Raw genomic sequence first — 26,013 nt, forward strand, 5'->3', positions numbered from 1 at the left:
GAGTTGGGGGTTGAGGAGAGGGAGCGGAGAGTTGAGGGTTCAGGAGAGGGAGAGGAGAGTTGAGGGTTGAGGAGAGGGAGAAGAGAGTTGGGGGTTGAGGAGAGGGAGTGGAGAGTTGAGGGTTCAGGAGAGGGAGAGGAGAGTTGAGGGTTGAGGAAAGGGAGAGGAGAGTTGGAGGTTGAGGAGAGGGAGCGGAGAGTTGAGGGTTCAGGAGAGGGATGGAGAGTTGAGTGTTGAGGAGAGGGAGAGGACAGTTGAGGGTTGAGGAGAGTTGAGGGTTGAGGAGAGGGTGAGGAGAGTTGAGGCTTCAGGCGAGGGGGAGGAGTATTGGGGGTTGAGGAGAGGGAGAGGAGAGTTGAGGGTTGAGGAGAGGGAGAGGAGAGTTGAGGGTTGAGGAGAGGGAGAGGAGAGTTGAGGGTTGAGGAGAGGGAGAGGAGAGGTGAGGGTTGAGCAGAGGGAGAGGAGAGTTGTGGGTTCAGGAGAGGGAGAGGAGAGTTGACGGTTGAGGCGAGGGAGAGGAGAGTTAAGGGTTGAGGAGAGGGAGAGGAGAGTTGAGGGTTGAGACGAGGGAGAGGAGTGTTGAGGGTTGAGGAGAGGGAGAGGAGAATTGAGGGTTGAGGAGAGGGAGAGGAGAGTTGACGGTTGAGGAGAGGGATAGGAGAGTTGAGGGTTGAGGAGAGGGTGAGGAGAGTTGAGGGTTGAGGAGAGGGTGAGGAGAGTTGCGGCTTCAGGCGAGGGGGAGGAGAAATGGGGTTGAGGAGAGGGAGAGGAGAGTTGTGGGTTGAGGAGAGGAAGAGGAGAGTTGACGGTTGAGGAGAGGGAGAGGAGAGTTGAGGGTTGAGGAGAGGGAGAGGAGAGTTGAGGGTTCAGGAGAGGGAGAGGAGAGTTGAGGGTTCAGGCGAGGGAGATGAGAGTTGAGGGTTGAGGAGAGTTGAGGGTTGAGGAGAGGGAGAGGAGAGTTGAGGGTTTAGGCGAGGGAGAGGAGAGTTGAGGGTTAAGGAGAGGGAGAGGAGAGTTGAGGGTTCAGGCGAGGGAGAGGAGAGTTGAGGGTTGAGGAGAGGGAGAGGAGAGTTGAGGGTTGAGGAGAGGGAGAGGTGAGTTGAGGGTTCAGGCGAGGGCGAGGAGAGTTGAGGGTTGAGGAGAGGGAGAGGAGAGTTGAGGGTTTAGGCGAGGGAGATGAGAGTTGAGGGTTGAGGAGAGGGAGAGGTGAGTTCAGGGTTGAGGAGAGGGAGAGGAGAGTTCTGGGTTGAGGAGAGGGAGAGGACAGTTGAGGGTTGAGGAGAGTTGAGGGTTCAGGCGAGGGGGAGGAGGAATGGGGTTTGAGGAGAGGGAGAGGAGAGTTGATGGTTCAGGCGAGGGAGAGGAGAGTTGAGGGTTGAGGAGAGGGAGAGGAGAGTTGGGGGTTTGAGGAGAGGGAGAGGTGAGTTGGGGGTTTGAGGAGAGGGAGAGGTGAGTTGGGGGTTCAGGCGAGGGAGAGGAGAGTTGGGGGTTGAGGAGAGGGAGAGGAGAGTTGAGGGTTGAGGAGAGGGAGAGGACAGTTGAGGGTTGAGGCGAGGGAGAGGAGAGTTGAGGGTTGAGGAGAGAGTGAGGAGAGTTGAGGGTTGAGGCGAGGGAGAGGAGAGTTGAGAGTTGAGGAGAGGGAGAGGAGAGTTGAGGGTTGAGGCGAGGGAGAGGAGAGTTGAGGGTTGAGGGGAGGGAGAGGAAAGTTGAGGGTTGAGGAGAGGGAGAGGACAGTTGAGGGTTCCGGCGAGCTTTACCCACTTGTCCACAACTAACACAAGTGAATGTCTGTGTAAAAGCCATGAGATGAAGAGAAAGATTAATCAGCTGAGCTAAGTACAAGGCAGATACTTCATGCACGGATTGTATAACAGGTCTCAGAGACTGTACAGTGCAATCTTACCGCTCACATCATTACCTCTGGTGTCCCTCAAGGATCTATCCTTTGTCCCCTCCTATTTCTCATCTACATGCTGCCCCTTGGCGACATCATCTGAAAACACAGCGTCAGTTTCCACATGTGCGCTGACGACACGCAGCTCTACCTCAGCACCACTTCTCTCGACCCCTCCACGGTCTCTAAATTGTCAGGCTGCTTGTCCGACACCCACTTCTGGATCAGCAGAAATTTTCTCCAATTAAATATTGGGAAGACTGAAGCCATTATTTTCGGTCCCTGCCACAAACTCCGTTCCCTAGCCACTGATTCCATCCCTCTCCCTAACACCTGTCTGAGGCTGAACCACACTGTTCGCAACCTTGGTGTCATATTTGGCCCTGTAATGAGCTTCCGATTAAAATCCGTGGCATAACTAAGACCGCCTATTTCCACCTCAGTAACATCGCCCGTCTCCGCCTGTGCCTCAGCTCTTCCGCTGCTGAAACCCTCATCCATGCCTTTGTTACTTCTAGACTTGACTATTCCAACGCACTCCTGGCTGGCCTCCCATGTTCTACCCTACGTAAACTTGAGGTCATTGAAATCTCGGCTGCCCGTGTCCTAACTCGCACCAATCCCATTCGCCCATCACCCCTGTGCTCGCTGACCTACATTGGCTACCGGTTTAGCAGTGCCTCGGTTTCAAAATTCTCATCCTTGTTTTCAAATCCCGCCATGGCCTCGCCCCTCCCCATCTGTGTAATCTCCTTCAGCCCCACAACCACCCCGAGATATCTGCGCTCCTCTATTTCTGCCATCTTGAGGATCCCTGATTATAATCGCTCAACCATTGGTGGCCGTGCCTTCTGTTGCCTGGTCCCTGAGCTCTGGAATTCCCTGCCTAAACCTCGCTACCTCTCTTTCCTCCTCTAAGGTAATCCTTAAAACCTACCTCTTTGACCAAGCTTTTGGTCACCTGCCCTAATTTCTCCTTATGTGGCTCGGTGTCAAATCTTTCGTCTCATAATACTCTTGTGAAGCGCTTTGGGACCTTTTACTACATAAAAGGTGCTACATAAATACAAGGTGTCATTGTTGTTCTTGTAACTCATTGAGGGATTGCAATCAATAGACACAAGGAGGCCCAAGGATGAGATGTAGGTTATTTTATTCCCCCAGAGCCCTGGTTAAAACAGACACGGTATCAGAGCAATTAAAGACAGCGTAAGGAGGGTTAGACCTTGTTGAACAGCCGGGCTGTTGCTGGTTGTTTCCACTGCGCCAGCGGCTTTCGAAGTGCCAGCGACTTTCGAAGTGTCAGCGGCTGTCGAAGTGTCAGCGACTTTCGAAGTGCCAGCGACTTTCGAAGTGCCAGCGACTGTCGAAGTGTCAGCGGCTGTCGTAGTCTGCGCCATGCTGTCCTCCGTCCACTCTCGCCCATGGTTGCACCCGCTCCCGTTGCAACAGTAGAACTCTTGCTTTTGTTCGATGCCGTACGCCTTAAACAGGTCCAGGTTTTTGCAGATGCTCTCAGAAGCACAGCCTTTCATGGTGACGTTCTGCCTTAAATAAGCTGAAAAAAGGTACATTAGAACCAGAGAATCAGAAAAAACGTACAGCACAGAAGGAGGCCATTCGGCCCGTTGGTGCCCGCGCTGGCTCTTTCAAAGACCAGTCGTGGTCGGTCCCACGCCCCCGCTCTTTGCTCCTGGCTCTGTGAGCTCCTCATCCTCAAGTACCCGTCCGACACCTGTTTCAAATTATTGATGGAATCAGCTCCCACCACCTTTTCAGGGAGCGCGTTCCAGATCCCATCAACTCTCCGAGTGAAAAAAGCTCTCCTCATCTCCCCTCTAGATCTTTGCCTGTGATTTTGAATCGATGATATCTGAATATTGACCCACTCACCAGAGGGAATAGTCTTTCTCCATCTCCTCTATCCCAACCTCTCATCATCTTGAAAACCCCTATTAGGTCGCCTCTTCACCTTCTCTGTTCCGAGGAGAACAGTCCCAACGTTTCCAACCTCTCCTCATAACTGAAGTTCCTCATCCCTGGTAACATTCTAGTAATCCTCCTCTGTCCCCTTTCTGAGGTCTGTCCACCTTTCCTGAAGTGTGGGGCCCAGAATTGTCCACAACACTCCAGCTGTACCAGTGATTTATAAAGTTCTAGTGTGACCTCTGTGCTTTTATATTCGATTCCTCTATTTATAAACCCAGGTAACCCATATGCCTTTTTAACCACCTTATCAACTTGCCCTGCCACCTTTAAGGATTTGTGTGTATGGACACAATGTTCTCTCTGCTCATCGACACTTTCCAAATCCGTGCCTTTTATAGTATTCCGTCTTTCCATATTAGTCCTCCCCAAGTGTATCACTGGACACTTCTCCGTATCGAACTCCATCTGCCCTACTTCTGCCCATTTCACCATCTTGTCTATTCCATCCTGGAGCCAATAAATATCCTCATCATTATCTAATACTTTGCCAAGTTTTGTAGAATCTGCAATATTTACAATGCTGCTCCCTACACCCGAGTCTAGGTCGTTTATAAAAATTAAAAAGAGTAATGGACCCAAAACTGACCCGTGGGGAACTCCACTGCAAACCACCATTTGGACCCTCGAGCCTGCTCCGCCATTCAATAAGATCATGGCTGATCTTCTACCTCATTTCCACCTTCCCGCACTATCCCCATATCCCTTGATTCCCTTAATATCCAAAAATCTATCGATCTCTGTCTTGAATATACTCAACGACTGAGCCTCCACAGCCCTCTGGGGTAGAGAATTCCAAAGATTCACCGCCCTCTGAGTGAAGAAATTTCTGCTCATCTCAGTCCTGAATGGCCGACCCCTTATCCTAAGACTGTGACCCCTGGTTCTAGACTCCCCAGCCAGGGGAAACATCCTCCCTGTATCTACCCTGCCAAGCCCTGTAAGAATTTTGTATGTTTCAATGAGATCACCTCTCATTCTTCTAAACTCTAGAGAATATAGGCCTATACCCGAGTCTAGATCCTTTATAAAAATTGCAAAGAGTAATGGACCCAAAACTGACCCTTGGGGAACCCCACTGCAAACCAGCTCCCAGTCTGATAAAACACCATCCACCGCCACCCTTTGCTTCCTGTCCCTGAGACAATTCCGTATCCATTCCGCCACTTTCCCCTCAATTCCACGAGCTTCCATCTGCTTAAAAGCCTTCTGTGTGGCACTTTGTCGAATGCCTTCCAAAAGTCTATATATACAGCATCTACTGCACTACCTTGATCAACCTTCTCTGTTACCTCATCAAAGAATTCAATCCAGTTCATCAAACACGATTTGCCTTTAACAAATCCATGTTCCTGATAATGGTGTCCAGTAACTTCCCCACCACTGATGTTAGGCTGACTGGCCAGTAGTTTCCTGGTTTATCCCTCTCCCCTTTCTAGAATAGTGGTATAACATTAGCAACCCTCCAGTCCCCCAGCACTACTCCTGTATCCAATGAGGATTGAAAGATTGTGACCAATGCCTCTGCTATTTCTACCTTTGCTTCTTTCAGTAACCTAGGATGTATTCCATCTGGACCAGGGGACTTACCAACTTTCAGTGACGCCAAACTGGTCCTGAGAGTGTGAGTGAGGGAGAGATATTGATCTTGTCCGGTCACTCTAACCCTTACAATGTTATTACAAGTCAAGCACTGCATATCAACATCGAGCAATACATTCTCAATCGACTCACCATTCGAAAAACTCCTATAGGTTACCGATGTCCTTTGTTCAGGTTAAAGGTTGTCACCTCTCAATTCTCTCCCCTTCTCTCCTGTCCTTAAAGGAGTGACAGGCTGGGGCACATTGGGGTTACATTGGGAGATAATTGATGGAGTAAAATCGAAGACTTACATCTGCCTGAGACGTGGAAACACCGCTTCTGCTCCCCGACACATTTCACCGTTTCCTTGGGATCTTCACATGTCTGGTTTGAAGTCGCTACACACCCGTAACACTTGAGGCCGTTCAAAGTGGAGTTTGCTTCTTCTGTCCAACAAAGGAGAAGATACAGGTCAGATTCTTCCGCCCGCTGCCAGCCGCTCACACGTCAGACTGCTCCGGGAGAGAAATTCATCTTGGACAGCATCGCAGAACGGGCGGTATCACATTGACAGCGTGTTATAGCCTCACCCGCGACCCCCCAACCACCTGAAATTGGACTGATTATCAGTCGGGGCGTGTAATGTGCCCGTAGCATACCACGCCAAGACTTGACTAGTCAACCTAATTGGCCTGGGTTTTTTAAGCTGTTTTCTCGCCTCTCCTGGGAGATCACATGGTTTCGGGTGGGGTGCAGAGTGTATATATTGTGATGCACAAGGTATCACCATTGTGCGGGACGGGCTGGATGGACCCAAGGGTCTTTATCTGTCTGTCATTGCTCGTATGCGTTCAAATCCCTCCATGGCCTCCTCGCCCCCGGCCGATCTCTGTAACCTCCTCCAGCCTTACAACCCTCCGAGCACTCAGCTTTCCTACAATTCTGGCCTCTTGCGCAGCCCTGATTTCCTTCACTCCACCATTGGTGGCCATGCCTTCAGCTGCCTGGGCCCTAAGCTCTGGAATTTCCTCCCTAAACCTCTCCGCCTCTTTTGGTCAGCTGTCCTAATGGGACTAACAGCCGACCAATCCCCTGGACCTGACAGCCTACATCCTTGGGTTCTAAAAGAGGTGGCTGAAGAGATAGTGGATGCACTGGTTTAGATCTTCCAAAATTCCCTAGATTCTAGTCGGTTGCAGCGGACTGGAAGGTCACAAATGTAACACCGCTATTCAAGATAGGAGGGAGAGAAAATACAGGGAACTACAGGTCAGTTAGTCATCAGGAAAATGCTGGAATCCATTGTTCAGGAAGTGGTATCAAGTCACTTAAAAAATCATAACATGATTAGGCAGAGTCAACATGGTTTTATGAAAAGAAAATCGTGTTTGACAAATTTATTAGATTTTTTTGAGGATGTAACTTGCAGGGTAGATAAAGGGGAACCAGTTGATGTAGTATATTTGGATTTCCAAAAGGCATTCGATAAGGTTATTACACAAGATTAGGGCTCATGGGATTCGGGGTAATATAGTAGCATGGATAAAGGATTGGTTAATGGACAGAAAACTGAGAGTAGGGATAAACGGATCTTTTTCAGGTTGGCAGGCTGTAACTAGTGGGGTGTCGCAAGGATCAGTGTCGGGGCCTCAGCTATTTACAATCTACAGTATATTAATGACCTAGATGTAGGGACCGAGTGTAATGTATCCAAGTTTGCTGATGATACAAAGCTAGGTGGGAGAGTAAGCTGTGAGGAGAACACAAAGTGCCTGCAATGGGATATATATAGACTAAGTGAGTGGACAGTAAGGTGGCAGATGGAGAATAATAAGAACATAAGAACATAAGAAATAGGAGCAGGAGTAGGCCAATCGGCCCCTCAAGCCTGCTCCGCCATTCAATAAGATCATGGCTGATCTGATCCTAACCGCCAATCCACTATCACAGAACCATCTCCTGAATCTAACCGAATTAGACACACGAAATAGGAGCAGGATCAGGCTACACGGCCCCTGGGCCCGCTCCGCTACCCACAGGGCCATGACCGATCCGAACCTAGACTCATGTCCAAATTCCTGCCCGCTCCCCGTAACCCTTAACTCCCTTTACTTCTAGGAAACTGTCTATTTCTGTTTTAAATTTATGTAATGATGTAGCTTCTACAGCTTTTTGGGGCAGCATATTCCATGGACCTACCACCCTCTGAGTGAAGTAGTTCCTCCTCATCTCAGTTTTATGTAGGGAAATGTGAGGTTATTCACTTTGGTAGGGAGAATAGAAAAACAATATTTTTTAAATGGTGAGAAACTTTCAAATGTTGGTGTTCAGAGAGATTTGGGTGTCCTCGTGCAAGAAACACAGATAGATAGCATGCAGGTACAGCAAGCAATAAGGATGGCAAATGGCATGTTGGCCTTTATTGCAAGGGGGTTGGAGTATAAGAGTACGGAAGTCTTGCTACAATTGTACAGGGCCTTGGTGAGACCACACCTGGAGTACTGTGCACAGTTTTGGTCTCCTTATCTAAGGAAGGATATACTTGCCTTGAAGGCGGTGCAAGGAAAGTTCACTAGATTGATTCCTGGGGTGAAAGGGCAGTCCTATGATGAGAGATTGTGTAGAATAGGCCTTTACTCTCTGGAGTTTAGAAGAATGAGAGGTGATCTCATTGAAACATAAGATTCTGAAGGGGATTGACAGGGTGGATGCAGGGAGGTTGTTTCCCCTGGCTGGAGTGTCTAGACCTAGGGGGCACAGTCCTAGGATAAGGGGTCAGCCATTTAAGACTGAGATGAGGAGGAATTTCTTCGCTCAGAGGGTTGTGAATCTTTGGAATTCTCTACCCCAGAGAACTGTGAATGCTGAGTCTTTGATTATATTCAAGGCTGAGATCGATATATTTTTGGGTTCTAGGGGAATCAAGGGATATGGAGACCGGGCGGGAAAGTGGAGTTGAGGTCGAAGAGCAGCCATGTCATCGAGTCATAGAGTCATAGAATAATACAGCACAGAAAGAGGCCCTTCGGCCCATCGTGACCATGCCGGCCATCAAGCCCTGTCTATTCTAATCGCATTTTCCAGCACTTGGTCCGTAGCCTTGTATGCTATGGCGTTTCAAGTACTCATCTAAATGCTTCTTGAATGTTGTGAGGGTTCCTGCCTCTACCACCCTTTCAGGCAGTGAGTTCCAGATTCCAACCACCCTCTGGGTGAGAAAGTTTTTCCTCAAATCCCCTCTAAATCTCCTGCCCCTTACCTTGAAACTATGCCCCCTGGTTATTGACCCCTCTACTAAGGGGAAAAGTTCCTTTCTATCTACCCTATCTATGCCCCTCATAATTTTGTACACCTCAATCAGGTCTCCCCTCAGCCTTCTCTGCTCTAAGGAAAACAATCCCAGCCTGTCCAGTCTCTCTTCATAGCTGAAACGCTCCAGCCCAGGTAACATCCTGGTGAATCTCCTCTGCACCCTCTCCAATGCAATCACATCCTTCCTATAGTGTGGCGACCAGAACTGCACACAGTATTCCAACTGTGGCCTAACTAGAGTTTTGTACAGCTCCATCATAACCTCCCTGCTCTTATATTCTATGCCTCGGCTAATGAAGGCAAGTATCCCATATGCCTTTTTAACCACCTTATCTACCGGTCCTGCTGCCTTCAGGGATCTATGTACATGCACACCAAGGTCCCTCTGATCCTCTGTCCTTCCTAGGGTCCTACCATTCATTGTGTATTCCCTTGCCTTGTTAGTCCCCCCAAAATGCATCACCTCACACTTTTCAGGGTTAAATTCCATTTGCCACTGTTATGCCCATCTGACCAACCCGCCTATATCGTCCTGTAGCCTTAGGCTACCCTCCTCGCTATTTACCACTCCACCAATTTTCGTGTCATCTGCGGACTTACTGATCATACCTCCTACATTCATATCTAAATCATTAATGTACACTACAAACAGCAAAGGACCCAGCACCGATCCCTGTGGTACACCACTGGACACAGGCTTCCAGTCACAAAAACAACCTTCGACCATCACCCTCTGCCTCCTGCCACTAAGCCAATTTTGGATCAAATGTGCCAAATTGCCCTGGATCCCATGGGCTCTTGCCTTCTTGACCAGTCTCCCATGTGGGACTTTGTCAAAAGCCTTACTGAAGTCCATGTAGACTACATCAACTGCACTACCCTCATCCACACACCTAGTCACCCCCTCGAAAATTTCAATCAAATTGGTTAGACATGATCTCCCCCTGACAAAGCCATGCTGACTATCCTTGATTAATCCTTGCCTCTCCAAGTGGAGACTAATTCTGTCCCTCAGAATTTTTTCCAATAATTTCCCTACCACTGATGTTAGGCTCACTGGCTTGTAATTCCCTGGTTTATCCCTACTACCCTTCTTGAATAATGGTACTATGTTAGCTGTCCTCCAGTCCTCTGGCACCTCCCCTGTGGCCAGAGAGGTTCTGAAAATTTGTGTCAGAGCCCCTGCAATCTCCTCCCTTGCCTCACATAGCAGCCTGGGATACATCTCGTCTGGGCCTGGGGATTTAGCCACTTTTAAGCCCACTAAAACCGCTAGTACCTCCTCTCTCTCAATGCTAATTTGTTCAAGTATATCACAATACCCCTCCCTGATTTCTATGCTTACATCACCCTTCTCCATAGTGAACACAGATGCAAAATATTCATTTAAAACCTCACCTACATCTTCCGGCTCTACGCACAGATTGCCACTTTGGTCCCTAATGGGTCCTACTCTTTCCCTGGTTATCCTCTTGCCCTTGATATACTTATAAAACACCTTGGGATTTTTCTTTATTTTTCCCGCCAGTGTTTTTTCATGCCCCCTCTTGGCTCTCCTAATTTCTTTTTTAAGTACCCCCCTGCACTTTCTATACTCCTCTAGGGCTTCCATTGTTTTTAGTCCTTTGTATCTGCCAAAAGCCTCCCTTTTTTTCCTAATCCATTCTTGTATATCCCTTGACTTCCAGGGTTCCCTGGGCTTGTTGGTCCCACCCTTGACCTTTCGGGAACATGTTGGCATTGTACTCTCTCTATTTCCTTTCTGAAAGACTCCCACTGCTCTGATGTGGATTTTCCTACAAGTAGCTGATCTCAGTCCACTTTGGCCAGTTCCTGCCTTATCATATTAAAATCGGCCTTCCCCCAATTTAGAACTTTTATTTCCGGTCCATCTTTGTCCCTTTCCATGACTACCTTAAATCTCACCGAATTAAGGTCACTGTCACCAAAATGCTCTCCTACTGACACTTCTACCACTTACCCTGCTACCGCCCCTCTCTTGTAGGACTTTCTACATGCTGGCTCAAAAAGCCCTCCTGTATGCACTTTAAGAATTCTGCACCCTCTAAGCTTTTCACACTCTGACTATCCCAGTTAATATTGGGGAAGTTGAAATCCCCTACTATTATTACTCTATTATTTCTACACTTCTCTGAGATTTGCCTACATATCTGTTCCTCTATCTCCCCCTGACTGTTTGGGGGCCTATAGTACACTCCCAGCAAAGTGCTTGCCCCCTTTTTGTTTTTAAGTTCGAACTATATGGCCTCATTAGAGGAACCTGCTAAGATATCATCCCTCCTTACAGCAGTAATTGATTCCTTGATTAATATTGCGACACCCCCTCCTCTTTTACACCCTCCTCTGTCTTGCCTGAGGATTCTATACCCCGGAATATTGAGCTGCCAGCCCTGCCCCTCCCTCAACCATGTCTCTGTGATAGCAAAAATATCATACTCCCATGTGTTCATCAACACCTTCAATTCATCTGCCTTACTCGCAAGACTCCTTGCATTAAAATAAAGGCCATACATCCTTGCCATACTCCCTTGCGCCATTACATATTTGCTCTGCCTTCCAGACTGACTTGTTTTTTCCTCTATATTTGGCTGTGCATCACCCCCTACTATAGCTCCACTCCGTATCCCATCCCCCTGCCGAGTTAGTTTAAACCCCCACCCCCAGCAGTACTAGCAAACCTCCCCGCAAGGATGTTGGTCCCGTTCCATGACCCTATTGAATGATGGAGCAGGCTCGAGGGACCAAATGGCCGACTCCTGCTCTTAGTTCTTATGTTCTTTTGTAAAGACGCTATATAAATGCAAGTTGTTGAGGTATATTATAAACTCCAGTTGGACGAGGTCTCATGCTGATGTTGTACAACCATCACTGTTAATATTCATCCATTGTGTCTTGTTTAGAGAAAGCGGAGTGAGTTGTTTCTTTCTGGGAGCCGAGTGGTTAACATTTAACGGTACACTGATCATTGAGGGCAAGTTTCATCGGCCCCTGCCTGGTGCAACGTCACCTAAACTGGGTCCCAATATAGAGAAGTGCGAGGTGATACATTTTGGTAGGAAGAGTAAGGAGGCCACAGTTCTGCCCTCCATATACCTCGGTTGGACAACACCTGGAGCACTGTGCACAGTTCTGGTCTCTATATACCTTGGTTAGACCACACTTGGAGCACTGTGCACAGTTCTGGTCTCCATATACCTTGGTTAGACAAAACCTGGAGCAGTGTGCACAGTGCTGGTCTCCATATACCTTGGTTAGACAAAACCTGGAGCAGTGTGCACAGTGCTGGTCTCCATATACCTTGGTTAGACAAAACCTGGAGCAGTGTGCACAGTGCTGGTCTCCATATACCTTGGTTAGACAAAACCTGGAGCAGTGTGCACAGTGCTGGTCTCCATATACCTTGGTTAGACAAAACCTCGAGCACTGTGCTCAGTTCTGGTCTCCATATACATTGGTTGGACAACACCTCGAGCACTGTGCTCAGTTCTGGTCTCCATATACCTTGGTTGGACCACACTTGGAGCACTGTGCTCAGCGCTGGTCTCCATATACCTTGGTTGGACCACACTTGGAGCACTGTGCTCAGTGCTGGTCTCCATATACCTCGGTTGGACAACACTTGGAGCACTGCACACAGTTCTGGTCTCCATATACCTTGGTTAGACCACACTTGGAGCACTGTGCTCAGTGCTGGTCTCCATATACCTTGGTTGGACCACACTTGGAGCACTGTGCACAGTGCTGGTCTCCATATACCTCGGTTGGACAACACTTGGAGCACTGCGCTCAGTGCTGGTCTCCATATACCTTGGTTAGACCACACTTGGAGCACTGCGCACAGTTCTGGTCTCCATATACCTTGGTTAGACCACACTTGGAGCACTGCGCACAGTTCTGGTCTCCATATACCTTGGTTGGACCACACTTGGGAAAACTGTGTACAGTTCTGGTGTCCATATACCTTGGTTAGTCCACACTTGGAGCACTGCGCACAGTTCTGGTCTCCATGTACATTGGTTGGACAACACTTGGAGCACTGCACACAGTTCTGGTCTCCATATACTTTGGTTACACCACACTTGGAGCACTGCGCACAGTTCTGGTCTCCATATACCTTGGTTAGACCACACTTGGAGCACTGCGCACAGTTCTGGTCTCCATATACCTTGGTTAGACCACACTTGGAGCACTGTGTACAGTGCTGGTCTCCATATACCTTGGTTACACCACACTTGGAGCACTGCGCACAGTTCTGGTCTCCATGTACATTGGTTGGACAACACTTGGAGCACTGCGCGTAGTTCTGGTCTCCATGTACATTGGTTGGACAACACTTGGAGCACTGCGCACAGTTCTGGTCTCCATATACCTTGGTTGGACCACACTTGGAGCACTGCGCACAGTTCTGGTCTCCATATACCTTGGTTGGACCACACTTGGAGCACTGCGCACAGTTCTGGTCTCCATATACCTTGGTTAGACCACACTTGGAGCACTGCGCACTGTTCTGGTCTCCATATACCTTGGTTAGACCACACTTGGAGCACTGCGCACAGTTCTGGTCTCCATATACCTTGGTTGGACAACACTTGGAGCACTGCGCACAGTTCTGGTCTCCATGTACATTGGTTGGACAACACTTGGAGCACTGCGCGCAGTTCTGGTCTCCATATACCTTGGTTGGACCACACTTAGAGCACTGTGCACTGTTTTAGTCTCCAAATTATAAAAAGGATATAGAGGCACTGGAGGAGGTGCCACAAAGATTTACAAGAATGATTGCAGAACTGAGAGGTTATACCTATCAGGAAAGATTGAACAGACTGGGGCTCTTTTGTCTAGAAAAGAGAAGGCTGAGGGATGACCTGATAGAGATCTTTAAGATTATGAAAGGTTTCAATGGGGTAGATGTAGAGAAGATGTTTCCACTTGTGGGTGGGACCAGAACTAGGGGCCATAAATATAAGATAGTCACTAATAAATCCAATAGGGAATTCAGAGAAACATCTTTCCCCAGCGAGTGGTGAGAATGTGGAACTCGCTACCACAGGGAGTGGTTGAGGTGAATAGCACAGATACATTTAAGGGGAAGCTGGATAAGCACATGAGGGAGAAAGGAATAGATGGGGTGAGACATTGGTTAGACCACACTTGGTGTATTTTACAAATGGTGAGAGATTGGGAAATGTGGGTGTTTGGAGGGACCTGGTGTCCTTGTACACGAATCACATTGAAGTCCCCCACCCAGAGTACATTCTGTGCCCTTGCTACTCTCAGTGCTTCTTCCAAGTTGTGTTCAGACTGATACCTGGGATGGCAGGAATGACGTATGAGTAGAGGTTGGGTCGATTGGGCTTATACTCACTGGAGTTTAGAAGAATGAGAGGGGATCTCATTGAAACTTATAAATATTAACAGGACTAGACAGACTAGATGCAGGAAGGATGTTCCCGATGGCGGGGGAGTCCAGAACCAGGGGTCACAGTCTAAAGATAAGGGGTAAGCCATTTAGGACAGAGATGAGGAGGAATTTCTTCACCCAGAGAGTGGTGAACCTGTGGAATTCTCTACCACAGAAGGCAGTTGAGGCCAATTCATTAAATATATTCAAGAAGGAGTTGGATATATTTCTTAAGGCTAAAGGGATCAAGGGATATGGGGAGAAGGCAGGGACAGGGTACTGAGTTTGGATGATCAGCCATGATCTAATTGAATGGCGGAGTGGCTCGAAGGGCCGAATGGCCTACTCCTGCTCATATCTTTCAACATGGAGGAGTACTGATTTATCAGCTGAGGGAGGGGGGTAGGTGGCAATCTGCAGGAGGTTTCCTTGCCCATGCTTGCCCTGAAGCCATGAGACTTCATGGGGTCCGGAGTCAATGTTGAGGACTCCCAGGTCCACTCCTTCCCATTGTGCCGCCACGCCTGGTGGGACAGGACCTACCCAGGGATGGTGTTGGAGGAGTTTGGGACATTGGCTGAAAGATATGATTCTGTGAGGATGACTATGTCAGACTATGTTGCTTGACTAGTCTGTGGGACAGTTCTCCCAATTTTGGCACAAGTCCCCAGATGTTGGTGAGGAGGACTTTGCAGGGTCGACTGGGCACGCCATTGCCGGTGCCGAGGTCGGTGCTGGGTAGTCTGTCTGGTTTCATTCTTATTATTGTGTTTCGTAACTGTTTGTTACAACTGAGTGGCTCGCTGGGCCATTTCAGAGGGCAGTTAATAGTCAACCACATTGCTGTGGGTCTGGAGTCACATATAGGCCAGATTTCTTTCCCTAAAGGTCTTTACTGAACGTCAATCCGATAGTTTCGTGGTCATTCCAGATTTATTTAATTAACTGAATTTAAATTCCCCAGCTACCGTGGTGGGATTTGAACTCACGTCTCTGGATCATTAGTCCAGACCTCTGGATTACTAGCCCAGTGACATTACCACTAGGCTCGTGTGCAGCATAAACACCGGCATGGACCAGTTGGGCCGAATGGCCTGTTTCTGTGCTGTAAATACTTTATAATACATTGCAATGCACATAACTCGCAACCTTGCCGTGAGTGTGTTTGTACCCTACCTGTGATGGTTTGGTTGTTGCAGAAGTCAGATTGGCAGCACCTATCAGCTGTGTTCATTGAGTATACACCGTTACTGAAGGACAGAGTTGAAGTACAGTTCCCGCATCCGTTGATGACAAAATCATAGGATGTTCCAGCTGAAAAAATAGAACCAGGGGCTTTATTCAGTTAAAGTTCCGACGCAGACTGTGAGAACCACAGAAGGAAGTCTTGCTACAATTGTACAGGGCTTTGGTGCGACCACACCTGGAGCACTGTGCACAGTTTTGTTCTCCTTATCTGAGGAAGGACATACTTGCCTTAGAGATGGTACAACGAAGGTTCACTAGATTGATTCCTGGGATGAGAGGGTTGGAGGGTTGTCCTATGCAAAGAGATTATGTAGAATGGGCCTATACTCTCTGGAGTTTAGAAGAATGAGAGGTGATCTCATTGATACATACAAGATTCTGAGAGGAATTGAAAAGGTGAAGAGGCTCAGAGATGTTGTTTCCCCTGGCTGGAGAGTCTAGACATAGGGCTGGATTTCCCAAGCCCCGAGGAGGCGGGCATGGAGGCGGGACAGCCGGTAAACTCGGGGAAAGTTGGGGCGGATGGCAAACCCGCCCCCATCCCGCCTCCATGCCCACTTGCCAGGGGGCGAGAGGATGTGCAGCTTTGGGCCCCGTCTCCTGGAGGTGGGAAAGGCATTTAATCCTTTTAACTGCCTGTTAACAGATAGTCAACGGGCAGAAAAAAGGATTAGTGCCATTTTACCTTCACAGGTGAATGCTTCCTGACCTTGGAGAACCCCGCCGGGTTGGAGGAGACGTGGAGTAGGTCTGCGGCGGTCGGAGGCACCTGGATGTAAGGTGTAGAGGTGAGTGTTGGGTGCAAGTGTAGAGTGGTAAGTATGCAAGGTGACGTAATAAAACTCACTACGCACTTGGTTTGAGTATAAAGCAAGGCATTAATCAACTTGTTTCAGAACATGGAGGTCCAGTTGTACTTCATTAGTTCCTGTCTTACAAAATGTCCCTGGGAAGCTGGGCCCACGCCCGAGTATTTATACTCCTTGGACGGCGCCACCAGCTGGCCGTCCAGTGTTATTTCATGCGTAGTTTCTTTATGATGATGAGATTTATAACAAAAGGTGAGCAATAAGTTTTTTTTAATGTTCACTTACCTTGTTTTCTTCATACGGCTTTTAGCCGCGGTGGATCGGGAGAGCCGACATCCTGCTTGTCAATTTCACAGAATGGCTGTTGGAACCTCCGTTCCAAGTGCCTTGTGAAATTTACAAATTTGAAAGGTTTGATGAGTCCTCAACACAAAGACTCATCAAACTAAAGAGAATGTTAGTGTTTGACAGCTTTCACAGAGCTGTCAAACACTGACATTTCTTCTTTAAGAAGTCTTGACAGATTGCATGTCTGACGTTGACGTGCTCTGTCAGTGACTTCCTCCCTAATTGGCCTGCTGAGCCGCAGGGGAAAAACCCTCTGGTTGGTCAGGCGAGGATGGAGGCGGGACATTGACACAACAAGCAGCCTCCATTCACAAAATCCAGCCTCAGGATAAGGGGTCAGCCATTTCAGACTGAGATGTGGAGAAATTCTTCACTTGGAGGGTGGTGAATCTTTGGAATTCTCTACCCCAGATGGCTGTGGATGCTGAGTCTTTGAGTAAATTCAAGACAGAGATCGATAGATTTTTGGACACTAAGGGAATCAAGGGATATGGAGATCCGGCGGGAAAGTGGAGTTGAGGTCGAAGATCAGCCATGATCTTATTGAATGGTGGAGCAGTCTCAAGGGGCCGTATGGCCGACTCCTGCTCCTAATTCTTATGTTCTTATGTCCCTATGACCTTACAGACAGGTTGCTGCCCCATTCTCCTGAAGGCAGTTAAGTTCATGCAACGTTCTGGCCCTAGAGTTGAGGGACGCCCTCGAGTATCTCACCCATGTTGATGTCCTTCATGACTTACGTGGAATTTTCAGCACAGAAGGAGGCCATTCAGCCCCTCATACCCGTGCCGGCTCAACTTTGCTACCCAGTCTATTATATGGTAATTCCAAATTTCTCATCCTTGGTTTCAAATCACTCCATGGCCTCCTCGCCTCCCTCCCCATCTCTGTAACCTCCTCCAGCCCCACAACCCTCCGAGATCTCTGCGCTCCTCCAATTCTGGCCTCTTGCGCATCCCCCGATTTCCATCACTTCACCATTGGCGGCCGTGCCTTCAGCCGCCTGGGCCCCGAGCTCTGGAATTCCCTCCCTAAACCTCTCCGCCTCTCTCTCCTCCTTTAAGATGCTCCTTAAAACCGGCCTCTTTGACCAAGCTTTTGGTCACCTGTCCTAATCTCTCCTTATGTGGCTCGGTGTCAAATTTTGTTTGATAATCGCTCCTGTGAAGCACCTTGGGATGTTTTACTACGTTAAAGGCGCTGTATAAATACAATTTATTGTTGTTGGTACTTTATCAAACGCCTTTTTAAAAATGTATTATTTTATGGGATGTGGGCGTCGCTGGCAAGGCCAACATTTATTGCCCATCCCTAATTGCCCTTGAGAAGGTGGTGGTGAGTCGCCTTCTTGAACCGCTGCAGTCCGTGTGGTGAAGGTGCTCCCACAGCGATGTTAGGGAGGGAGTTCCAGGATTTTGACCCAGTGGCGATGAAGGAACGACCGATATATTTCCAAGTCAGGGTGGTGTGTGATTTGGAGGGGAACTTGGAGGTGGTGGTGTTCCCATTCGCCTGCTGCCCTTGTCCTTCTAGGTGGAAGAGGTCGCGGGTTTGCGAGGTGCTGTCGAAGAGGCCTTGGCGAGTTGCTGCAGTGCATCTTGTAGATGGTACACACTGCAGCCACGGTGCGTTAGTGGTGGAGGGAGTGAATGTTTAAGGTGGTGGATGGGGTGCCGATCAAGTGGGCTGCTTTGTCCTGGATGGTGCCGAGCTTCTTGAGTATTGTTGGAGCTGCACTCATCCAGGCAAGTGGAGAGTATTCCATCACACTCCTGACTTGTGCCTTGTAGATGGTGGAAAGGCGTTGGGGAGTCAGGAGCCTTGTATCTATCGATGTGTATTGTGTAGCATCTAACGCTTAACCTAACGTAGTAACGGTATAGATTTTACAAGAAACTCGACATGTTTTAACCACGGGTTGCCGTGGATTACTTACCATTGACTTCTTTGATGTGGAGTGACCTGCAGCTTGAAGAGGTGCAATGTATTGTCAGGGGTTTGCACTTTCCTGCCACACTGACACATGATTGGCATTGCAGTCCTTGAGTGGAACGAAAATAGAATGTTAAACTCAACACCCGAGCACAGTAGAACTTAGTACCCCTTGTAACCCGTGCCCGCGGTTGGTACCTGGAAGGATCGTCTCTTTGTTGCACAGGTTATCCTTGCAACAGAGGGTGTCAGAAGTGAGTTGTACTCCTAAAAATGTCGATTCGGTATTTCGGCAAATATTCTCGGATACACAGCCTTTCTGGACAATGTATGTCCCAGCTGCAGGGAACAGAAAGATATGGGTCATTCCTAGCATGTCTGCTGTGTAATAGTGTGTAATAGAGAATCGCCTGTCCCTTAAATCACCCCACAACTCTGCTGCCAGCATCCAAGCACAAAATTGAAACTTCTACTTATTGAACAAACAAAAAGGGTCTAAAGGTTGGGACTGGTCTTCAGGTGAGGTTTACATTTACCCGACGAGATTCCCCCTCACTGCTGCTACCCGATTTACACAGAATTTACAGCACAGAAACGGGCCGCTCGGCCCAACAGGTCTAAACCGGTACTTATGCTTCACATGAGCCTCCTCCCATCTTAGCATGGATTGTTAAGGGAAGGTCGTGCCTGACTAACTTGATGGAATTTGTTGAGGAGGTAACAAGGAGGGTCGATGAGGGTTGCGTATTTGGTGGAGTCTACATGGATTTTAGCAAAGCCTTTGACAAGGTCCCACATGGCAGACTGGTCAGAGAAGTAAAAGCCCATGGGATCCAAGGGAAAGTGGCAAGTTGGATCCAAAATTGGCTCAGTGGCAGGAAGCAAAGGGCAATGGCCGACAGGTGTTTTTGTGGCTGGAAAACTGTTTCCAGTGGGGTTCCGCAGGGCTCAGTACTGGGTCCCTTTAGCCTTCAATATAGGGGGCATGATTAGGAAGTTTGCAGATGATACAAAAATTGGCCGTGTGGTTGACAGTGAGGAGAAAACTGTGGACTGCAGGAAGATATCAATGGACTGGTCAGGTGGGCAGAGAAGTGGCGAATGGAATTCAATCTGCAGAAGTGTGAGGTAATGCATTTGGGGAGGGCTAACAAGGCAAGGGAATACACAATAAATGGCAGGTTACTGAAAAGTGTAGAAGATCAGAGGGACCTTGGAGTGCAGGTACGCAGATCCCTGAAGTTAGCAGGACAGGTAGATAAGGTGCTTAAGAAGGGGTACGGGATACTTGCCTTTATAAACCACAGCATAGAATATAAGAGCAGGGAGGTTATGCTAGAACTGTATAAAACACTAGTTAGGCCTCAGCTAGAGGACTGTGTACAGTTCTGGTCACCACATTACAGGAAGGATGTGATCGCACTGGAGAGGGTACAGAGGAGATTTACAAGGATGTTGCCAGGACTGGGGAATTTTAGCTATGAGGAAAGATTGGAGAGGCTGGGGTTGTTTTCTTTGAAACAGAGGAGGCTGAGGGGAGATTTAATTGAGGTGTATAAAATAATGAGGGGCCTGGATAGAGTGGATAGGAAGGACCTATTATCCTTAGCAGAGAGGTCAATAACCAGGGGGCAGAGATTTAAACTAATTAGTCAAAGGTTTAGAGGGGAGTTGAGGAGAACATTTTTCACCCAGAGGGTGGTGGGGGTCTGGAACTCACTGCCTGAAAGGGTGGGAGAGGCAGAAACCCTCATCACATTTAAAAAGTTATTGGATATGCGCTTGAAGTGCCGTAACCTACAGGGCCATGGACCGAGAGCTGGAAAGTGGGATTAGGCTGGATCGCTCATTGGGCCGGCACGGACACGATGGGCCGAATGGCCTCCTTCTGTGCTGTAATTCTCTATGATTCTTATTTCATCTAAGCCTATCAGCAGATCCTCCAATTCCTTTCTCCCTCTTGCACTTATCAATGCCCAACCTGGGGATGGGAAAGGATGTGGGATATATATATATATGAGTGTGTGGCCTCGCCCCTCCCTATCTCTGTGACCTCCTCCAGCCCCTACAACCCTCCCTATCTCTGCGACCTCCTCCAGCCCCTGCAACCCTCCCTATCTCTGTGACCTCCTCCAGCCCCTACAACCCTCCCTATCTCTGTAACCTCCTCCAGCCCCTGCAACCCTCCCTATCTCTGTAACCTTCTCCAGCCCCTACAACCCTCCCTATCTCTGTAACCTCCTCCAGCCCCTACAGCCCTCCCTATCTCTGTAACCTCCTCCAGCCCCTGCAACCCTCCCTATCTCTGTAACCTTCTCCAGCCCCTACAACCCTCCCTATCTCTGTGACCTCCTCCAGCCCCTACAACCCTCCCTATCTCTGTGACCTCCTCCAGCCCCTACAACCCTCCCTATCTCTGTAACCTCCTCCAGCCCCTGCAACCCTCCCTATCTCTGTAACCTCCTCCAGCCCCTACAACCCTCCCTATCTCTGTAACCTCCTCCAGCCCCTACAACCCTCCCTATCGCTGTGACCTCCTCCAGCCCCTACAACCCTCCCTATCTCTGTAACCTCATCCAGCCCCTACAACCCTCCCTATCTCTGTAACCTCCTCCAGCCCCTACAACCCTCCCTATCTCTGTAACCTCATCCAGCCCCTACAACCCTCCCTATCTCTGTAACCTCCTCCAGCCCCTACAACCCTCCCTATCTCTGTGACCTCCTCCAGCCCCTACAACCCTCCCTATCTCTGTAACCTCCTCCAGCCCCTACAACCCTCCCTATCTCTGTAACTTCCTCCAGCCCCTACAACCCTCCCTATCTCTGTAACCTCCTCCAGCCCCCTACAATCCTCCCTATCTCTGTAACCTCCTCCAGCCCCTACAACCCTCCCTATTTCTGTGACCTCCTCCAGTCCCCTACAGCCCTCCCTATCTCTGTAACCTCCTCCAGCCCCTACAGCCCTCCCTATCTCTGTAACCTCCTCCAGCCCCTGCAACCCTCCCTATCTCTGTAACCCTCTCCAGCCCCTACAACCCTCCCTATCTCTGTGACCTCCTCCAGCCCCTACAACCCTCCCTATCTCTGTGACCTCCTCCAGCCCCTACAACCCTCCCTATCTCTGTAACCTCCTCCAGCCCCTGCAACCCTCCCTATCTCTGTAACCTCCTCCAGCCCCTACAACCCTCCCTATCTCTGTAACCTCCTCCAGCCCCTACAACCCTCCCTATCGCTGTGACCTCCTCCAGCCCCTACAGCCCTCCCTATCTCTGTAACCTCCTCCAGCCCCTACAACCCTCCCTATCTCTGTAACCTCCTCCAGCCCCTACAACCCTCCCTATCTCTGTAACCTCATCCAGCCCCTACAACCCTCCCTATCTCTGTAACCTCCTCCAGCCCCTACAACCCTCCCTATCTCTGTGACCTCCTCCAGCCCCTACAACCCTCCCTATCTCTGTAACCTCCTCCAGCCCCTACAACCCTCCCTATCTCTGTAACTTCCTCCAGCCCCTACAACCCTCCCTATCTCTGTAACCTCCTCCAGCCCCCTACAACCCTCCCTATCTCTGTAACCTCCTCCAGCCCCTACAACCCTCCCTATTTCTGTGACCTCCTCCAGTCCCCTACAGCCCTCCCTATCTCTGTAACCTCCTCCAGCCCCTACAACCCTCCCTATCTCTGTAACTTCCTCCAGCCCCTACAGCCCTCCCTATCTCTGTAACCTCCTCCAGCCCCTACAACCCTCCCTATCTCTGTGACCTCCTCCAGCCCCTACAACCCTCCCTATCTCTGTGACCTCCTCCAGCCCCTACAACCCTCCCTATCTCTGTAACCTCCTCCAGCCCCCTACAACCCTCCCTATCTCTGTAACCTCCTCCAGCCCCCTACAACCTTCCCTATCTCTGTGACCTCCTCCAACCCCTACAACTCTCACAGATCTCGGCGCTCCTCCAATTCTGGCCTCTTGCGCATCCCCCGATTTCCATCGCTCCACCATTGGCGGCCGCGCCTTCAGCTGCCTGGGCCCCGAGCTCTGGAATTCCCTCCCTAAACCTTTCCGTTTCCTCAAAGGAGCAAAACCTCCCTGAACATCAAGGAGACACTGCAAGCTCTTAGCGTGACATATCAGCACTTGGACTCACCATAGATTTGTGGTAATGAATCGTGGTAGCAGCGATTCTGAATGCCTACACACTTCAGGATTCTTGTACTGCTGGCACAGGTTTCAGCCGAATCGTTATAACACCCAAAGCACTCGAGCCCGTTCAACGTGGTGTTCTCCTTCACTGTAATAGGAAGGCAAAATATGAAGGATCCCACAAGCATTGACTGGGAGATGAAGCAACCCAAGTTTAAGAAGGTCGTTAATAAGTCACCAGTTAGTCAATAGCTACATTGCAACAATGACTACACTTCAAAAAGTACTTCATTGGCAGTAAAGCGCTTTGAGACGTCCGGTGGTTGTGAAAGACACTACAGAAATACAAGCCTTTCTTTACATAGAATCTTACAGCACAGAAGGAGGCCATTCGGCCCATCTTGCCCGTGCTGGTTCTTTCACCATCGCCCCCTGCAGTTTGTTCCTTTTCCAGTCTGTGATGCATCCGAGAGTGCTAATCATTTGCTGTGGTCATGCCCTTACCTTCATGATGCTGATCATTACACAGATCAGAACTGCAGCAACTGGATCCCACAGTCTGCGCCACAAAACCATAGTTGATGGAAGTGGGTTCCGGGCAAATTCCGCAGCCTTTGATCAACAGGCTGCGATTCTTTGCATCTGAAATCAGACAGAATTTGGTCAGTTTCAACTCGGTATACAAACCACTTTATCTACCATCAATCTACCTATCAGTCGCTCTTTCCATCTGTCTGTCTATCTGTCTATCTGTCTGTCTGTCTATCTGTCTGTCTGTCTGTCCGTGTGTCTATCTATCTATCTATCTATCTATATATCTATCTCTCTATCTATCTATCTATCCATCTATCTATCTATCTATCTATCTGTCTATCTATCCGCTATTATATATTTGCAATCCTAGAAGAAATTAATCTTATTTGGAGGAAGTCTCACCGATTGTCTGTGTGATTAAGGTGGTTGAGCATTTGAGGTCCTGAGCCGGATCACAGACTGCTTCATTCTGTCCACAGTTTCCTGTTGGACCCACACAACTGAAACATTTCAGAGCTGAGGCTGCAACAAAGAGAACAAGGAAATAATCATCAGTTATTGTTGCCGTCAATGAACGGACCGAATGTAAAAGTCTTGGAATCTGGCGCTTTGCCAGTCCCCAGGACAGCCTAAAGCATTTCACACACTATGAAGTAGGTTAAAAGTGTTATAATGTCAGAAATGGGGCAGCCAATTTACGCCCAGCAAGGTCCCTCAAACATCAATGAGATAAATGACCGAATAAGTGATAAATATTGGCCGGGACACTGGGGAGGACTCCCCTGCTCTTCTTCAAAATAGTGCCATGTGATCTTATACATCCAACGGAAAGAGCAGATGGGGCCTCGATTTAACGTCTCATCTGAAAGACGGCATCTCCGACAGTGCAGCGCGCCCTCAGTACTGCCCCTCCGACAGTGCAGCACTCCCTCAGTACTGCCCCTCCGACAGTGCGGCGCTCCCTCAATACTGCCCCTCCGACAGTGCGGCGCTCCCTCAGTACTGCCCCTCCGACAGTGCAGCGATCCCTCAGTACTGCCCCTCTGACAGTGCAGCGATCCCTCAGTACTTCCCCTCCGACAGTGCAGCGCTCCCTCTGTACTGCCCCTCTGACAGTGCAGCGATCCCTCAGTACTGCCCCTCCGACAGTGCGGCACTCCCTCAGTACTGACCCTCCGACAGTGCAGCGCTCCCTCTGTACTGCCCCTCCGACAGTGCAGCACTCCCTCAGTACTGCCCCTCCGACAGTGCCACGCTCCCTCAGTACTGCACTGGGAGTGTCAGCCTGGATCATGTGCTTAAGTCTCTGGAGTGAGACTTTGAACCCACAACCTTCTGGCTCAGAGGCGAGAGAGCTACCCACTTAATCACAGCTGACACCTATGAAACCATCAACATCCTTGGCGGGGTCACCATTGACCGAAAACTTAACTGGATCAGCCACATAAATACTATGGCTACAAGAGCAGGTTAGAGGCTGGGTATTCTGTGGTGATTGTCTCATCTCCTGACCCCCCAAAGCCTTTCCACCACATACAAAGCACAAGTCAGGAGTGTGATGGAATACTCTCCACTTGCCTGGATGAGTGCAGCTCCAACAACACTCAAGAAGCTCAACACCATCCAGGACAAAGCAGCCCGCTTATTCGGCATCCCATCTACCACCTTAACATTAACTCCCTCCACCACCGACGCACTGTAGCTGCAGTGTGCACCATCTGCAAGATGCACTGCAGCAACTCCCAAACCCACAACCTCTACCACCTAGAAGGACAAGGGCAGCAGATGCATGGGAACACCACCACCTCCAAGTTCCCCTCCAAGTTACACACCATCCTGACTTAGATATATATCGGCCGTTCCTTCATCGTCGCTGGGTCAAAATCCTGGAACTCCCTCCCTAACAGCACTGTGGGAGCACCTTCACCACACGGACTGCAGTGGTTCAAGAAGGCGGCTCACCACCACCTTCTCAAGGGGCAATTAGGGATGGGCAATAAATGCTGGCCTTGCCAGCGATGCCCACATCCCAAGAAAGAGTTTTTAAGAATCACCCATTTTTCTGTGGCATAATGAGTGTTGCATTAACACATGTCCCATATGGGAATGGAATACTATTTGTATATATATATATATATGGTCCCTCTAACTAACAGTTCTATTGAAACAATCAGCCTGAAAGAGATTAACAAGTAACAAATTTAATAAAACGTCTCACCTTCAGTAACCAGAGCGCAAATGATGAAAATGCCAGAGAACAACTTCATCTTTGCGTTGAGCTTTGCAAATGATGAAAATGCCAGAGAACAACTTCATCTTTGCGTTGAGCTTTGGAGTTCCTCCCGGGGACCAGTGACACAAACCTCTTCTCCTCATCGCTCTGCAGACTGTGTCTATCAGTCATCCAGTATATATGGAAAAAGCTCCACCAAAATCGAGAGTCTCCGCCTTCCTTGTGTCCTTGCCAAGGTGGGCTAGGTCAATCATCAATTCACTTCATTCCAATCTGATGATAATTAATTGGCACCTCACTCACCCAGAGCTTGGGCAGCCTATTGTCCACGGCCATCTCACTCTTGCTAGTCCTGCCTTGAGATGGTGGATATTTGAGATGGAAATGTGCAGACAGACCATTGCTCACAAAACATTGCTTACATTTAAAATCAAAGGAAATGTCACCTGCTGCCCAAGATCTGGGTGAGTGAAGTACAAATTAATTGTCATTGGAATGGAATGAAGAGGTGGGCAGTTCAGCACCGATTGGCAAGGACACAATGAAATAGGAGTCTCTGGATTTGGATCTTGC

At 49.0% G+C, this 26,013-nt stretch overlaps 1 protein-coding gene across 1 annotated transcript; it reads right to left on the bottom strand.

Moving 5' to 3' along the window:
- Window positions 1-3,036: 3,036 nt before the first annotated feature.
- On the bottom strand, window positions 3,037-25,486 carry LOC147109962 (urokinase plasminogen activator surface receptor-like). The gene is made up of 9 exons (XM_086003955.1): window positions 25,426-25,486; window positions 23,610-23,729; window positions 23,178-23,315; window positions 22,678-22,821; window positions 18,734-18,874; window positions 18,540-18,644; window positions 15,375-15,512; window positions 5,776-5,910; window positions 3,037-3,452 (listed from the first exon to the last, which is right to left on the bottom strand). The coding sequence occupies exons 1-9, from the start codon at window positions 25,472-25,474 to the stop codon at window positions 3,067-3,069; spliced, it is 1,356 nt and encodes a 451-aa protein (XP_085860081.1). The 5' UTR covers window positions 25,475-25,486; the 3' UTR covers window positions 3,037-3,066.
- Window positions 25,487-26,013: the final 527 nt, after the last annotated feature.

Source organism: Somniosus microcephalus, chromosome 12, assembly GCF_052327205.1.
Source record: "Somniosus microcephalus isolate GS21.2 chromosome 12, FLI_Smic_1.0, whole genome shotgun sequence".
Taxonomy (NCBI): Eukaryota; Metazoa; Chordata; class Chondrichthyes; order Squaliformes; family Somniosidae; genus Somniosus; species Somniosus microcephalus.